Source organism: Lithobates pipiens, unplaced genomic scaffold (genome assembly GCF_037356315.1).
Source record: "Lithobates pipiens isolate NorthernLeopardFrog02 unplaced genomic scaffold, aLitPip1_a1.2 Scaffold_16, whole genome shotgun sequence".
NCBI classification, from domain to species: Eukaryota; Metazoa; Chordata; class Amphibia; order Anura; family Ranidae; genus Lithobates; species Lithobates pipiens.
The window spans coordinates 480,453,851-480,468,718 of record NW_027507748.1 but is presented as its reverse complement, the minus strand read 5'-3'; the positions used below and the strand labels follow the sequence as shown (position 1 = coordinate 480,468,718).

The 14,868-nt window shown below is 44.6% G+C and overlaps 1 protein-coding gene across 3 annotated transcripts in view; it reads right to left on the bottom strand.

Moving 5' to 3' along the window:
• The window catches only part of UGGT2 (UDP-glucose glycoprotein glucosyltransferase 2), a 672,069-nt gene that overhangs the window by 405,540 nt on the left and 251,661 nt on the right, over positions 1-14,868 (bottom strand). For all 3 annotated transcript variants that reach the window (XM_077483028.1, XM_077483030.1, XM_077483029.1), the window contains exon 15: positions 3,513-3,648. In XM_077483028.1, the coding sequence (XP_077339154.1) occupies positions 3,513-3,648 (136 nt within the window). The remainder of the gene's footprint in view (positions 1-3,512; positions 3,649-14,868) is intronic.

Genomic DNA, 14,868 nt, shown 5'->3' with positions numbered 1-14,868 from the left:
GCAGTGCTGTGCCGACTCCCTGGCGGACTCTGCACCTGGTCCATGTGAACACGCATGAGCTCATCCCTACCCAGAAGGAACTGCATTTGGCAGTCGGCATGCTATATCCAGTTCCTCTGGGCGGATTGCCTTCCAGCACATTATACATGGCTACAGATAAGCTTGTTTTTATATTTGTTCCTGTTAGTTTGCATTTGGCTTTTTTATACTATTAAAATGCTCATTGATACTGCAAATTAGTTAGCACCCCCTTGTGTTTCTTTTTACTTTTGTCAAACAGGCCGCTTATTGCATGCCTGAAATAGAGCTAGAATAGGATGCAGAGATCAGCATTAGAGCCACATCGTGCTCTGGTGCAAGGGAAGCATCATCACTCTGAGGTAAAGTGTTGTGCAGGCCTTCGGCAGAGCAGATGTTCACCTGCGATTTTGCATTGGCTCCCTTTCACCAGGTCTCCACCATAGCTAGAAGTGAGGGTATTCTCCAGTTGGGTACCCACCAAATAGGGAGAGGAATAAAGGGTAAGCAAGTCTGGAAGGAGTACAAATTAACCCAGGTATAGGCCATCCTGTAACATATTCTCATGGTAAAAAGGGTGGGAGGAAGCACCTGAGTATTTTATAGGGGTTCTAGACATTAAAGTGTGTGACCATTGGTGTGATGTAACACCTGGTGATCCACCTGAAACTAAGCTCTGAGTTTTAGCACAAAGTTTGAAAGGTTTACAGTGCGAGGTGAACACATTCCAAGCATAGCCGCATCTTTACAGTAATGGTTAAAGATGCGGGGTGACCCTGTCTTCCTGGACTGTACATAATGTCCAGGCTTCAGCTGTCATAGTGGGCATACCCCTGAAGGGGTCTTCAAGGACAAAGTTTTATACCAATGGACCACAGCCCTGAACCTGTGTAGCACCCTGCTGCTGACTCGAAGCAACATTAAAGACCGTCCCCACAGCATGGGGTTTGAGTACAGCTCCCAAGGTTTTACCAAAGTTGTGCCGATCCAGATGCATCACTTCTATATTGGCATTAGAAGACAATGAGGGGTTGTATGAAGAATAATGGAGGTGCCCAGGGGGAGTGTACGCTAAAGCTTTTCCAGTGTCCAATCACCTGGTACATACCCATAATCCATGGTATATGAATACTGTACAATTAAGATAAAACTTTCCTTTTGTTTCGTGGAAGGGTTAAAAACACCCAGTCAAGGTTTTATTGCTATCTGTGTCTTCGATGGAGAGATTCAGCCCATTTGTTCCAGTAACCATTGCCACCTGCAGAGAAGGTGATGGGAAATATTGGAATGGAGAAACTGGTTTGGGGACAACTGTCTAGGGAAGATTGTACCTCACAGAGAGATTTCCTCCAATTTACGGTCATTTCTCCAGGACAGAAAAGACGCACAAAAGACCGCAAAAAAACCCCAAAGCAAAACAAAAAACCAAACACACATACAGACACGTAACCCTTTTGTTTAAGGGTCTTGTCAGATTTTCAGTACTGTAATGGAAAATACCCTCTATATTTGCCACAACCCCATATTCTTAATTTAATAGAAGTCTGAATGTTTTCCTTTTGAGCATTTGTGCTGCCGAAAACAAATACATTCTCCTAGGTTCCCTGTAAATTTGGGAGCTATGCATATTACAAAAAAGTAACTTTACTAAAAAAAAAAAAAAAATGGAATCCACTCCCTTTCCATAAAAATAATAAAGTACTACATTTAAAGTGGTGTTGCACACAAAAATAAATTATTACAATCCCTAAAAAAAAAAAACATTTGGAATTTTTTTTTTAACTTGCCTCTAAATGCCTGTTGCTAGGAGGTCCCTCGTAGTCTGCCTCCTTCAGTGCCTGGGCTGGTGTCATCACTTCCCCTCGGTGCAGAAAGGGCTCAGCTCTACCCCCTCCCTCCTATCAGTCATCTGGGACACGTGACAGGTCCCAGATGACTGCGAGGCCAAACACTGCGCGTGGTGCCAAATGCACAGTGGGTGCCCAGGTGTGAAACCACAGCCGAGTGCCCACAGTTGTAGAGCAGAGGGGGGGGGGGGGCAAGTGAAGCTTCAACCCCCCACATCGCTGGACCCTAGAACAGGTAAGTGTACGATTATTAAAAGTCAGCAGCTGCAGTATTTGTAGCTGCTGACTTAATTTTTTTTTTTTTCAAATGGAAACTCCTCTTTAACCAGTTCCCGACCAGCGCACGCCTATGTACGTCGGCAGAATGGCACGGGCAGGCATATTGGCGTACAGGTACGTCCAATCTTTAATGCCGCCCTGCCATCGTGAGCGCGCTGCTGGTCGGGACCCCCCGTGAGTCCGGTCGCGGGTCCCGCGGACTCGATCGCCGCGGGCATACCCGCAATCGTCTCACGGGGCGGCTGAACGGAGAGATGCCGTTGTAAACAGCATCTCCCCATTCTGCCTAGCAACTAGTGACGCTGATCTCTGCTCCATGTGATTGGAGCAGAGATCAGTGTTCACTAAATGAAAGCCCAGCCCCCACTAGTTAGTAACACACCCCTAGGAACATTTAATCCCTACAATGCCACCCACTGGTTAATCCCTTCACTGCCAGTGTCATTTACACAGGAATCACTGCATTTATATAGCAGTAATTGCTGTATAAATGACAATGAATGGTCCCAAAAATGTGTCAAAAATGTCCGATGTGTCCGCCATAATGTGGCAGTCACAATAAAAATCGCTGATCGCCGCCATTACTAGTAAAAAATGTTGTTATAAAAATGCCATAAAACTATCCCTTATTTTGTAAACGCTATAACTTTTGCGTAAATCAATAAATTGCTTTTTTTTTTTTTACCAAAAATATGTAGAAGAATACGTATTGGCCTAAACTGAGGGAAATTTTTTTTATATATATATTTTTGGGGGATATTTATTATAACAAAAAGTAAAAAATAATGCGTTTTTTCAAAATTGTCGCTCTATTTTTGTTTATAGCACAAAAAATAAAAACCGCAGGGGTGATCAAATACCACCAAAAGAAAGCTCTATTTGTGGGAAAAAAAGGACGTAAATTTTGTTTGGGAGCCACGTCGCACGACCGCGCAATTGTCAGTTAAAGCGACGCAGTACCAAATCGCAAAAAGTGGTCTGGTCTTTGGCTAGCAAAATGGTCCGGGGCTGAAGTGGTTAATAAAGCTGTATTTTGGACATGTTATATGGCCAAGTTACCCTCTGTATTTTTTTCATAATGATTTTCTCCAGTCTAGTATATAACCATATAACCAGGATGAAGTATTAATGGCAGCATTATAAATTCATATTGGGATACATGCATTAGAAGGTAATGAAATTACAGGGGTCATGTTTGCATCAGCAAAAGTTGCACAGGAGACTTGGTCACAGATTTAAACAGAAAACAGATAGATCACCCCAATTTGATATGCTGTACACCTGGCAGTTGTGTATATGAGTAAAAGAAGGGAAATTACAACTATATTCTGAAAATGATTTTATATGATCAATGTCATCAATACATACACTTATCAAGGAAGCAAAAGCATGTGTTGAGTCAGATTCATCAACTATGTAGTTAAAAGCACGCCACAAAGCAGCTCCCACATCTTCATTAGTTTCACGGTTTTCATCAGAATTAACAACAAACACAAATCCAATCCTGAAAAAATAAAACAGAAAGGTATTTATACATGTTGCACTGTGCAGAAAACAAACCCCATTGAAAATGAGTTGTGCCTGTGTATGGTTCTAGGATGAAAATTTTCTGTAAGTAATTAAATACTTGAAATGAAATACATCAGTATTGTGTTACAAAAAAATATCAGAAATGCTTTATGCAGTAAAAAGGATATGAGACTGTGTGTAATGTGAAGCCACGTTCTGACAGAGGCTGATACAAACAGGTCAACCCTACGGTGTGCATTTTAGAATGTTCACATTGAAATACAGTACAATAAGCATTGGTTAAATCAGCAGCTGTTACTTGTAAATAAAGTTTCTAAAAATCAAAGTCAGTGCTCTGATAAAGAAGAAAAAGCGGTGTGCAATATAAGTACCTATACATACAGCCAACAAAGAAAAATAACATTTCAGCGGCATATAAAAGTTGATTTTTAACCAATTCAATACAGGGCATTTTGACACCCTTCCTGCCCAATTCAATTTTTAGCTTTCAACCCTGTCATACTTTAATTGAGCAGTCATGCAATGCTGTAACCAAACTTATATACAGCATTGTTTTGGTGGCATTTAATCACCACTGAGTTTTTCATTTTTTGCTAAACAAATAAAAAAAGACTGAAAATTAAAAACTTTTTCCTTGTTTCTGTTCTAAAAAGCAAGACATCCCCCACCCCCCTCCTGTCAGGAAAGCAGCGTATCATCTCGCTTTTACTCACGCGCTGTCAGCATGAATATAGGAATGCCAATAACCGACACTTCCTAGTTACACTGTGATGAGCTGCGATTGGACAACTGATCACATGATAAAGAGCCTATGTCATAAGCTCTTTACTGTGATTGGAGGTGCGGTGTGTCGCTTGGACACACTGCATCTCCGATCACACTAAAAAGCCTATGCCATAGGCCCTTTACCTTGTCACCAATCACAGCTGATCACAATGTAACTAGGAAGTGCCGGTTATCAGCTCTTTACCGCGATCGCCACACTACGCACCACCACAGGCCACACGCAGCGTGGCGATTGGTGGTGTGGTGCGTCACGCAAGAGTCCACCAAAATAACTCCAATATTATATAATGTCAATATATGAACAGTTCATTTAAGCCTTTGTGACTTTTTACATGGCATCAATAAACCGTTCACTCAGGGTCTGTGTGACTTAATTCAAACTTCAAAAACACAAAAGGTTATGAAGATGCTTCCACCAAACAGAGATAGAACACTCACCACAAGGTTATGCTGCTAAAGGAGAGCACAGCAATAAAAAATCTTGTAAAAATGTCTGGGCTCGTTCACTCTACACTGATCTGGCCCACCAACAAAATTAATCTCCACTAGGGGCAATGTGCACACTTGTACTCAGAAGATAGCTATGTCTTCCAGCGCACAGGCACACAACATGTAAAACCCAGCTCTTCCCTGTCTCACAGGTATTTCATCAGCAGAAGACTGGAAGTCTATCTGGTAGAACTTTAAAAAGGTATGTATAAAGGACCATGTTGCAGCCTTACAAAGCTGGGCAAAAGAGGCTTACTGTCCGAATGCCTAGGAAACGCCCACGGATCTGGTGGCGTGAGTACATAAAAGAGCAGGAGTGGACAATATTTTAGGATGAAAGGGAATTCCATTTATTTGGTAGAAGCTTTTGCATTAAGTTAGACTCCAATGTCCTTTGGGTAACTTGGAGCAGAGCAAAAAGAGGGAAGGACTATGGTCTACATTGAGGTAGAAGACTGGTACCACTCTAGGAAGAAAGGATGGTCTTGGGTAGAGGACTATCCTGTTTTTGTAAAGGATGAGGAATGACTCTTTGGAAGAGAGGGCTACAAGACATTTGAGAGATGTGATAGCAACTAAGAAGGCAACTTTGTAGGAGAGATCACAGAGGGGATTTCACTGGTGGGTTCAAAGGGTGGTTTCTACAGGGCAGAAACAAACCAGATTGAGGTCCCAAGGAAGCACATGGCCTGTAAGGGGGCATGATTTGAGATATACCTTGAATAAAGGTTTTGGCAGGGAACAGCGAGGTCTGAGTTTTTTGGAAGAGAATGAACAAGGATGAAACCTGTCCTTTCATGGTTCCTATGTCCAAGAGCTGATCAAGATCATTTTGTAGGAAGGCCAGAATAGGAGAGTCAGAATAATCCCTGGGGTTGAAGGGTCTTTGTTCATACCAGGCAAAAAGGATTTCCAGGTACAACTCTAGACCTTTCAGGAAGTGGCTGTCTTGCTTTTAGCAAAGTCAGAATGGTAGGCTGAGGAACCCATCTGTCCCTTAAGACCTGAACTTCAATATGTATGCCGTTAAAGCAAGTGAATGAGACACAGGACAGAATAGGGGCAATTGAGACAGCAGGTCACCTCTTAGCAGTCTGAGCATGCCTGTGTTCCAAGCACTTCTTGGCCAGTTTGGTGCAATGAGAATTACCTGTTTCCTTCTATTATTTTGTGGAGCAGTGACAGCAAAATTTCCTCTGGGGGAGAGGAACAGATTAGCCTGAATGGAGACCACAGAGTTATATATGCATCCAATGCCAGTGCTGGAGGAGGCTTAGTCCTGGCACCAACAGTAACTTGCTTCTGAACCTGGCGGCCAGAAGGTGTTAGAGGTCTTGAATGAAATTAGGCAAATGGGATAGCCTCAAAGGAAGCACTCATGAAGAATCTCACAAAGGCGTATCTTTTTGTTCTAAGGTCCTGAGCGCAAGTTCGGAGAGAGAAAGAACAGGATTTTTTCTGGATGGAGACTGAAGTATTCCAGGTGAAGAGAAGGCTGGGGCAATGATTTTTGGAAGCCCAACCAAAAGCCTGAAGCACCTGAATTGTGCTGTGGACATTTGAAGATATCTTGGGAGAGGAGTCCTTCACAGAAAGGTCATCTAAATAACCTGTGACCTGGATACCCTGAGTTCTTAGAAGGTTCTGCTCAAGTGAGTGAAAATCAGAGCCATTCTGGAGGGCGCATGCTCGTGATTGCGGGAGATGGCTGCTTAATCCCCGTGCTCCGCGCCACCGGCCGCTTCACCTTCGGCTGATCGAGCACCACTGCCGAGCTACAGCAGACCAAACCGCTCCTGGAACGGCAGACACCATGGGGCACCAGTGGGCATGCACCGTTCGCAGAAACATAAGGCTAAATTCCTTAAACAGTCCAAACTAGCTGCCACCACGGGGAAGAGCAAGATGGCGCCCGAACCACCAGAGCCAGACAACACCATGGGGCTCTCTGCAGCTCCCCCAGCTTTCCCCCACGGACAGCCTGCTGCAATATCCCTCGGACCTGGTAAGCCCCGATAATCAGGATGATGACATGTTGGCTAAGTTTTGCTCTATAGTGTGGGATGAAATTACCATAGCCTCACGCAAGCTCTCCTCTGATCTAATGCGGGGCCTTAAAGAGTTAGGCCACCGCACAAATCAGCTTGAACAGCGCATGGACTTAACCCCTACAGTCCTGGAGGGTCATGAGGAAGAGGTTGACAAATTACATTCTGAGCTGGAAACTTTGCGTGACAAATTAGAAGACTCCAAAAACAGGGCATGCAGGGATAATCTCAGGATCCGAGGACTCCCTGAAGTTATCACCAATTTGCAAGGCACAGCCACGGCTCTTTCAGGAGTTAGCCCCAGAGATTCCGCTGGAACGTCTTGAATTTGATCGTATTCACAGATCCCTAGCACACAAGCCCACGGAGGGTCCCCCTAGGGATGTCATTATAAAGTTTAATTTCTATCGCACCAAAGAAAGACTTTTGCAGGCAGCAAGAGACCACCCGGAGATCTCTTTCCAAAACCACTCTCTGCAAGTGTTTGCTGATCTCTCTCCAGTCACAATTGCCAAGAGGAGAACCCTGAAACCTTACCTCCAAGTATTGCAATCTAATGGCATCAAATACAGATGGGGTTTTCCTTTTAAACGTTCCTTTTTTTACCAAGGCCGCCACGTTCATGCCTCCTCTGTGTCTGACTTGAAACGCCACTTTCAAGAACTTCACCTGGATCTCCCTGCATCTCAAGACGGGCCCTCTACTCTACGCCCACAGATGTCTCAGCCTTTCCATGGTTCCTCACAAGCCTCCAAGCAGGGCTCCCAGGTCCTTCGTTCACTTCAAGCCCAGCGCTTCCAGGACGCTCCTAATGGATGAGAAACTGAACTCTTTATGATTGGAATTACTGTTTCCCTCAGGTCCTGTATCCTGAGGAGGCTCCTTAGAGCCGCACCGCTGGTATCACACCTCTCCCAGTTAATTCCCCTCCTTCTCTCTTTTTTTTTTATCAGTTTATCCAACACCAGGTCTATTGTTAATTACTTGTGTGGGATTGCCACCCCAGTTGATGGCGGCCGGGGTGGACCGCGCTGGGTGGTTAGCGACCTGGCTGTTGTTCTAGAGGCCACTTGGTTTACATGCTTATTAGGTACGGTGGGCCCACGCTCGGGGCTCGCGTAGTGTCCCTGGATGTGTCTCCCACCCTTTGATTCCTCTGCCCCTTGGTCCCTAGAGAAGACCCCAACTGTATAGTTGACTTTATGCTTCAATGATGGAATTGCCCTTTTTTTTTCTGCTGGTAATTGACCATGCGGTTTCTCATGGGGTGGGGCCTCCAGGGGCCCTCGCCGGAATCCCTGGAAGGGCCTCACGGGGACCCCCACCAATTTCAGGTTTAAGTTGGGAACCATTGTTTATTCCCAAACAGTTGGTAATTTATGTTTACTGTTATATTGAGTGCTCATATTTTTCAGGCATTTCTGTTTTATAGTTTACTGACTGCGCAGGCCGAAGGGATCCAGTGGACCACTGCACCCCTAAAGAGTCGACACTTGTCTGGGACTATGGTTTCGGCCAACCACCGACCCTTTAGTGGGCCTCCGGACCCACAATTAGTTGCACCAACGTTTAGCTCACAATTGATGCACCGAGATTCTCTTGGCTTTATTGTGCTTGATTTTTCTCTCTTCTTCTGCTCACTTCTTCTCTCTTTCCACCACTCTTCTTCTTTGCTTTCCTTGGGGGTCGTGCCCACGGCCACATCTATGCTGTTTATTATCTTCTAACAATGACTCTACATTGGTTATCCCTAAATGTTCAGGGCATGAATTCGCCACAAAAAAAAAAAAAAAAAAAAAAAAAGAGTAAAAATATTTAAATACCTAAAAAAACAGCGCATACATGTAGCATGTTTGCAGGAAACCCACTTCTCCTCCTCTTCTAGCCCCAGGTACTTTGACGCCCAATATCCCCAGGTATTTTTAGCTAATGGACCGACCAAATAGAGGGGAGTATTGATATCTTTCCATAAGTCTGCCCCCTTTAACTGCACTAAACTGATAGCCGGTCCCGATGGCAGGTATCTTTTGTTAGTGGGATCAATCCAGGATGTTGAGGTGACCGCGATGACACATTATGCTCCTAACTCTAACCCGGGCCCCTTTTTGTCACATGTTTGTTCCCTTTTGTTATCCCACCAAACGGGGACCTTGCTTTTAGCCAGGGATTCAAATGTTGCCCTCGACCCAGTACTGGATAAATACCCTTCGGAACGCGTGGTTGCAACATCTGCTGCTAAAACCTTTTCCCGTTCCCTACGTTCCCAAGAGTTAGTGGACTTATGGAGGGAATTTCATCCAACGAGTAAGGACTATACGTACTATTCCCACCCACATCATTCCCATTCTAGAATAGATCAGATGATAATGCTTAGAAAACATCTCCCACTGATATAATCAGTCTCCATATTAGCAGCTGCCTGGACGGATCATGTCCCAACATTAGTGGTCTGTCTGTCTTTAATACACAACCGACGATCTCCATGGATTATGAATGACTCATTATTGGCACGGTCATACATTAAGGAGGATCTTCTTAAAGCTTCGGAGGAGTACTTTCGCCTTAATTCTCCATCGGTCTCCTCTCCGGTGACCCTCTGGGAGGCCTACAAGGCCATGCTCAGGGGACACATTATACAGATAGCATCTAAATGGAAAAAGGAGAGGCTAAAACTACAAGCGACGCTTGAATCTCGGTTTGAGGCCATCTCCGCATCTTTAAGCAATCCCCCACCCCAACTAATCGTAGGCTTCTGGAACAGGCTAGCACGGAATTGGACCTTAGCCTTACAGACCAGGTGGTCTAGACAACATTGGTATGCTAAAGCGAACAAACCCAATGCGATGCTGGGCAAAAGACTACGAACTTTTAATCCCAAACCTTCTCCTATCACCTTACGCACTCGACACAACATACTCACTAGTAATCCGATTTGCATACTAGAAGAGTTCCGCTATAGACATTCCCTAAATTATATTCTGCCCAAGACTCCGTTAGTGAACGGGATAGGGTGGACTTCCTGCGGCGCATCTCGCTCCTGACCTTGTCCGAGACTCATAGGGAACTTATGGATCATGACATACAAGAATCTGAAGTGCGACAATATATTAAGGACCTAAAGATAGGTAAGAAGCCTAGTCCGGACGGCTTCACAGCCCTTTATTATAGAGAGATGGTGGATGTAGTAGCCTCTCCTCTGACAAACATGCTCAATGCAGTCAAAAGTGGACAAACATTAACACCTGACTTACTGACAGCTAACATAGTGGTGCTACCGAAGCCAGATCGAGATCACTCCTCTTGGGCCAATTTTTGACCCATATCATTAATTAATCTTGACATGAAGATTCTCACCAAAATCCTGGCCAATCGCCTAAACTCTTTTCTCCCCCGTTTAATTAAGAAGGACCAGGTGGGGTTTGTCCCCATGAGACAAGCAGGGCATGCCATCAGGAGAATCATTCAATTTACAATATTTAGCTCGCAGCCGTTCTTTGGAGACGCTTTTATCTCTGGATGTGAACAAGGCCTTTAACACCTTGTCCTGGCCTTACCTTATGCCAGTGCTCCGCCACTATGGATCCGGAGCTCCGTTTATGAGGTGGCTGGTGGCCCTGTATGATGCCCCTCAAGCTAAAATAAAATACTATGGGTTTGAATCCACTGTTTTTCTCATTCGGAGGGGCACTCGACAGGGCTGTCCACTTTCGCCCCATTGTTTGTTTTGGCTATGGAGCCACTGGCTGAGGCAATCCGCTCACCTCCCTCTCTGTCCCTCTCCTGTTTCGAAGCACACTGCATTCGTCTCTTCACTCCAATTTCTTTAAGAATAGCCGTGATCTACAGGCCCCCTGGACCAGTATCAAAATTTCTTGATGACTTCTCTGCCTGGCTACCCTACTTTCTTTCTTCTGAAATCCCCACAATCATTCTTGGGGATTTCAACATCCCTATTAATACTAACACTTCTGCTCCTTCCAAACTTCTCAGCCTAACCTCCTCCTTTGACCTGAAACAGTGGATACATGATCCTACTCACTCCGAAGGCAATATCCTTGATCTCGTTTTCTCTCACCTTTGCACTCCATGCAATCTCTCCAACTATCCATTCCCTCTCTCTGATCACCACCTTATTAGTTTCACGCTCTCCCTCCCCTTCACCTCCTCTCCCGCCAACCGCATTAAAGTTACCCGCAGAAACCTACATCATCTCAACCCTTCTCTTCTCTACTCTGCTATCGACAATATCCATGACCCCTATCCTGCACCAACCTAGCCACTTCTGTCTACAACACTTCACTTCTGGCCTCTCTGGACTCACTGGCTCCCCTCACTACACACAGAATCAAGCCCCGACCCCTTCAACCTTGGCAAACAGATGTCACTAGAAGGCTGAAAAAACTTAGCCGTGCTCATTAGCGCCTGTGGCGCAAGACCAAGTCTCAGAGAGATTTCAACCAATATAAATCTGCCCTCCAAAATTACAATTCTAGCCTCCTCTCTGCCAAGCAGAACTATTTTATCACTCTCATCAGCAACCTATCATCCCGTCCCCGTCAACTCTTCTCTACTTTCAACTCTCTACTTCGTCCTCCACCGCCTCCACCCGCCAACTCACTCACTGCCCAGGAGATTGCCCTCCACGCTTTACACATCATGCCCACAGGCACAATCATTACTTCCCTCTTTCAACCCCACCACTATAGACGAAGTTGCTAAACTATTTGGTAATGTCCACCTTACCACCTGCCCTCTGGATCCTGTTCCCTCGCAAATGCTGCGTTCACCCTCTGACTCTATGCTACACTCTCTAACTCACATCTTCAATCTCTCCCTCTCTTCTGGCATCTTCCCCAACTCTCTAAAACATGCACTTGTCAAACCCATACTTAAAAAACCCTCACTGGACCCATCCAATCCTAACAACCTACGCCCCATCTCCTTGCTCCCCTTTTTATCCAAACTACTCGAACGTCTGGTCTACAACCGACTGAGTGTCCACCTCGCTGATAATAGCCTTCTCGATCCCCTTCAGTCTGGATTTCGTCCTCAACACTCCACAGAAACTGCTCTCCTAAAACTAACAAACGATCTATTAACGGCCAAAACCAATTGACATTATTCTGTACTCCTCCTCCTGGACCTCTCTGCTGCCTTTGATACGGTTGACCACCCCCTCCTTCTCAAAAAACTCCACACCTTTGGTCTCCGTGACCTTACTCTACGATGGTTCTCTTCCTACTTATCCAACCGCACCTTTAGCGTTTTACAACTCTACTTCCTCCTCTCCTCTTCCTTTCTCTGTTGGGGTCCCCCAAGGTTCTGTTCTTGGAACACTCCTATTTTCAATCTATACCTCCTCCCTGGGTCAACTGATAGCCTCCCACGGCTTCCAATACCACCTCTATGCTGACGACACCCAAATCTATTTCTCTACCCCTCAGCTCACTCCCTCTGTCTCCTCACGTATTACTAATTTACTATCAGATATATCAGTCTGGATGTCACATCACTTCCTCAAAATCAATCTATCCAAAACCGAACTTATAATTTTTCCTCCCCTATATGCCCCTTCCCCTGATCTCACTGTCAAAATTGATGGCACAACCATAAGCCCATCCCCTCACGCCAAGGTTCTAGGTGTAGTCCTGGACTCTGAACTCTCCTTCAAGCAACACATCCAATCACTGTCCAAATCCTGCCGCCTCAACCTCTGCAACATCTCCAAAATACGCCCCTTTCTAACCAATGACACAACAAAGCTCTTAATTCACTCGCTGGTCATCTCCCGCCTTGACTACTGCAACTCCCTTCTCATTGGCTTACCTCTACATAGTCTATCACCTCTTCAATCCATTATGAATGCCGCTGCCAGACTCATCCACCTTACCAATCGCTCTGTCTGCTACTCCTCTCTGTCAATCCCTCCATTGGCTTCCGCTCAGCCAAAGAATTAAATTCAAAATACTAACAACTACATACAAAGCCATCCACAACTCTGCCCCCAGCTACATCACTAGCTTAGTCTCGAAATACCAACCTACTCGTCCTCTTCATTCCTCTCAAGACCTCCTGCTCTCTAGCTCCCTCATCACCTCCTCCCATACTCGCCTCCAGGACTTTTCCAAAGCCTCTCCAATCCTATGGAATGCCCTACCCCAATCTGTCCGCTTATCTCCTACTTTAGTAGCTTTTAGACGATCCCTGAAAACACTTCTCTTCAGAGAAGCCTACCCCACCCACACCTAACTGTATTTTCATTTTCTCCATCAGCTCATCCCCCCACAGTTAATACCTTTTGTTTCAACTTGACCCTCCCTTCTAGATTGTAAGCTCTAACGAGCAGGGCCCTCTGATCCCTCCTGTATTGATTTGTATTGTAAGTGTACTGTCTGCCCTCATATTGTAAAGCGCTGCGCAAACTGTTGGCGCTATATAAATCCTGAATAATAATAATAATAATAATATGTGGTGGATATGCCCTAAGGCCTGCAGATTATGGATTAGGGTTTATACCATACTACGTAATATGCTCCACTCTAACCTTAGAAGGGACCCCTTCAAAGCCCTCTTATGTAAACCCATCCTTGAACTTCTTCGCCCGGAGTGTCAATTAGCTCAGAAACTCTTTAACGCCACTAAGATCACCATTGCGAGAGCATGGAAAACCCCAACACTTAGCTTTGAAGCTGTTAAAAATTGCATGAATTAAATAATGGTCAATGAAAAGCTGACATCATTTACTTCTGACACCCATGACAAATTCCTCAGAGTGTGGCAACCCTGGATAACTTACATTTGGCCTTCTAGGTTTAACAACCAACTTCTTTCAATTTAAGGGTGTGTGGGCGCGGCTCCCGAGGACTCCTCTTTCCCCTCTTCTTTCCCCCTCTCCTGCTTTTCCCCTTTTTCTGTATTCCCTCCCTGTGGGCACTCTTACCCACAGTCTGTAGTCTATTCTTTTTCCTTTTTCTATGTGTCTTTTCTGATGACTCCCGTTTTGCGGAGTCGACATATGGATGATGGTTACAACGACATGAGATATTTGAAGTCACGGTGACACATCTAGGGGAGGAAAATTCCATTCATTGTATTTATTTTTTTGCTTCTTTTATATGTCCACTTAGCAGCAAAGTCCGGAACGTATTTCTCTTTACATCAACATTCCTGATACCCGAGCTAGGCTGCACTCCATATGACCTGTTTTAGGGCGCAATCTAATCAACGTTGTGATTCTTTGTTTATAATAGGCTTTTTTGCCACCTTTATTGCTCTGTACCCTCCCGCTCCCGGGATACCTTTTTTCCTTCTTCTGTTTTATGTATCCGTCACATGACTGTACTAATATGTTATGACTGATTTTCAATAAAATATTTGTAAAAGAAAATCTGAGCCATTCTGGAGAATTGTGTCATAACTTGTTCTAGGGCACCTACACCAAAATGCAAGGAAAAAAGTTAATTGCTGTAGCTGCTCAGTTAAAGTATAGTTCTTGAATACAGGATCACGTTTGTTGTACATTGCTCTTGTCCAGTTAGCTTCTGTTTGACAGACAAACTGTAGTAATCGCTGGTTGCAAAACCGGATCTGACCCAAGTCCAAGTGTAAAAGAGAATATTTAAAAGTGTCTAAAACTTTCCAGTTGCAGAATCTTTGAGTTAAGGAACCTCTTCAGTTGTTTCAAAAAGATTGTTTAAAGTGGTTGTAAAGGCTGGAGTTTTGTTTACCTTAGTGCATTAGATGCATTTTTATAACAGCTTACCTGTAAAATCCTTTTATTGGAGTACATCATGGGACACAGAGCCTTAATTAATGGGTTGTGAGCCACCTTCAAGTGTTGATACTGGTATACCCATTACAGGAAGTTGACC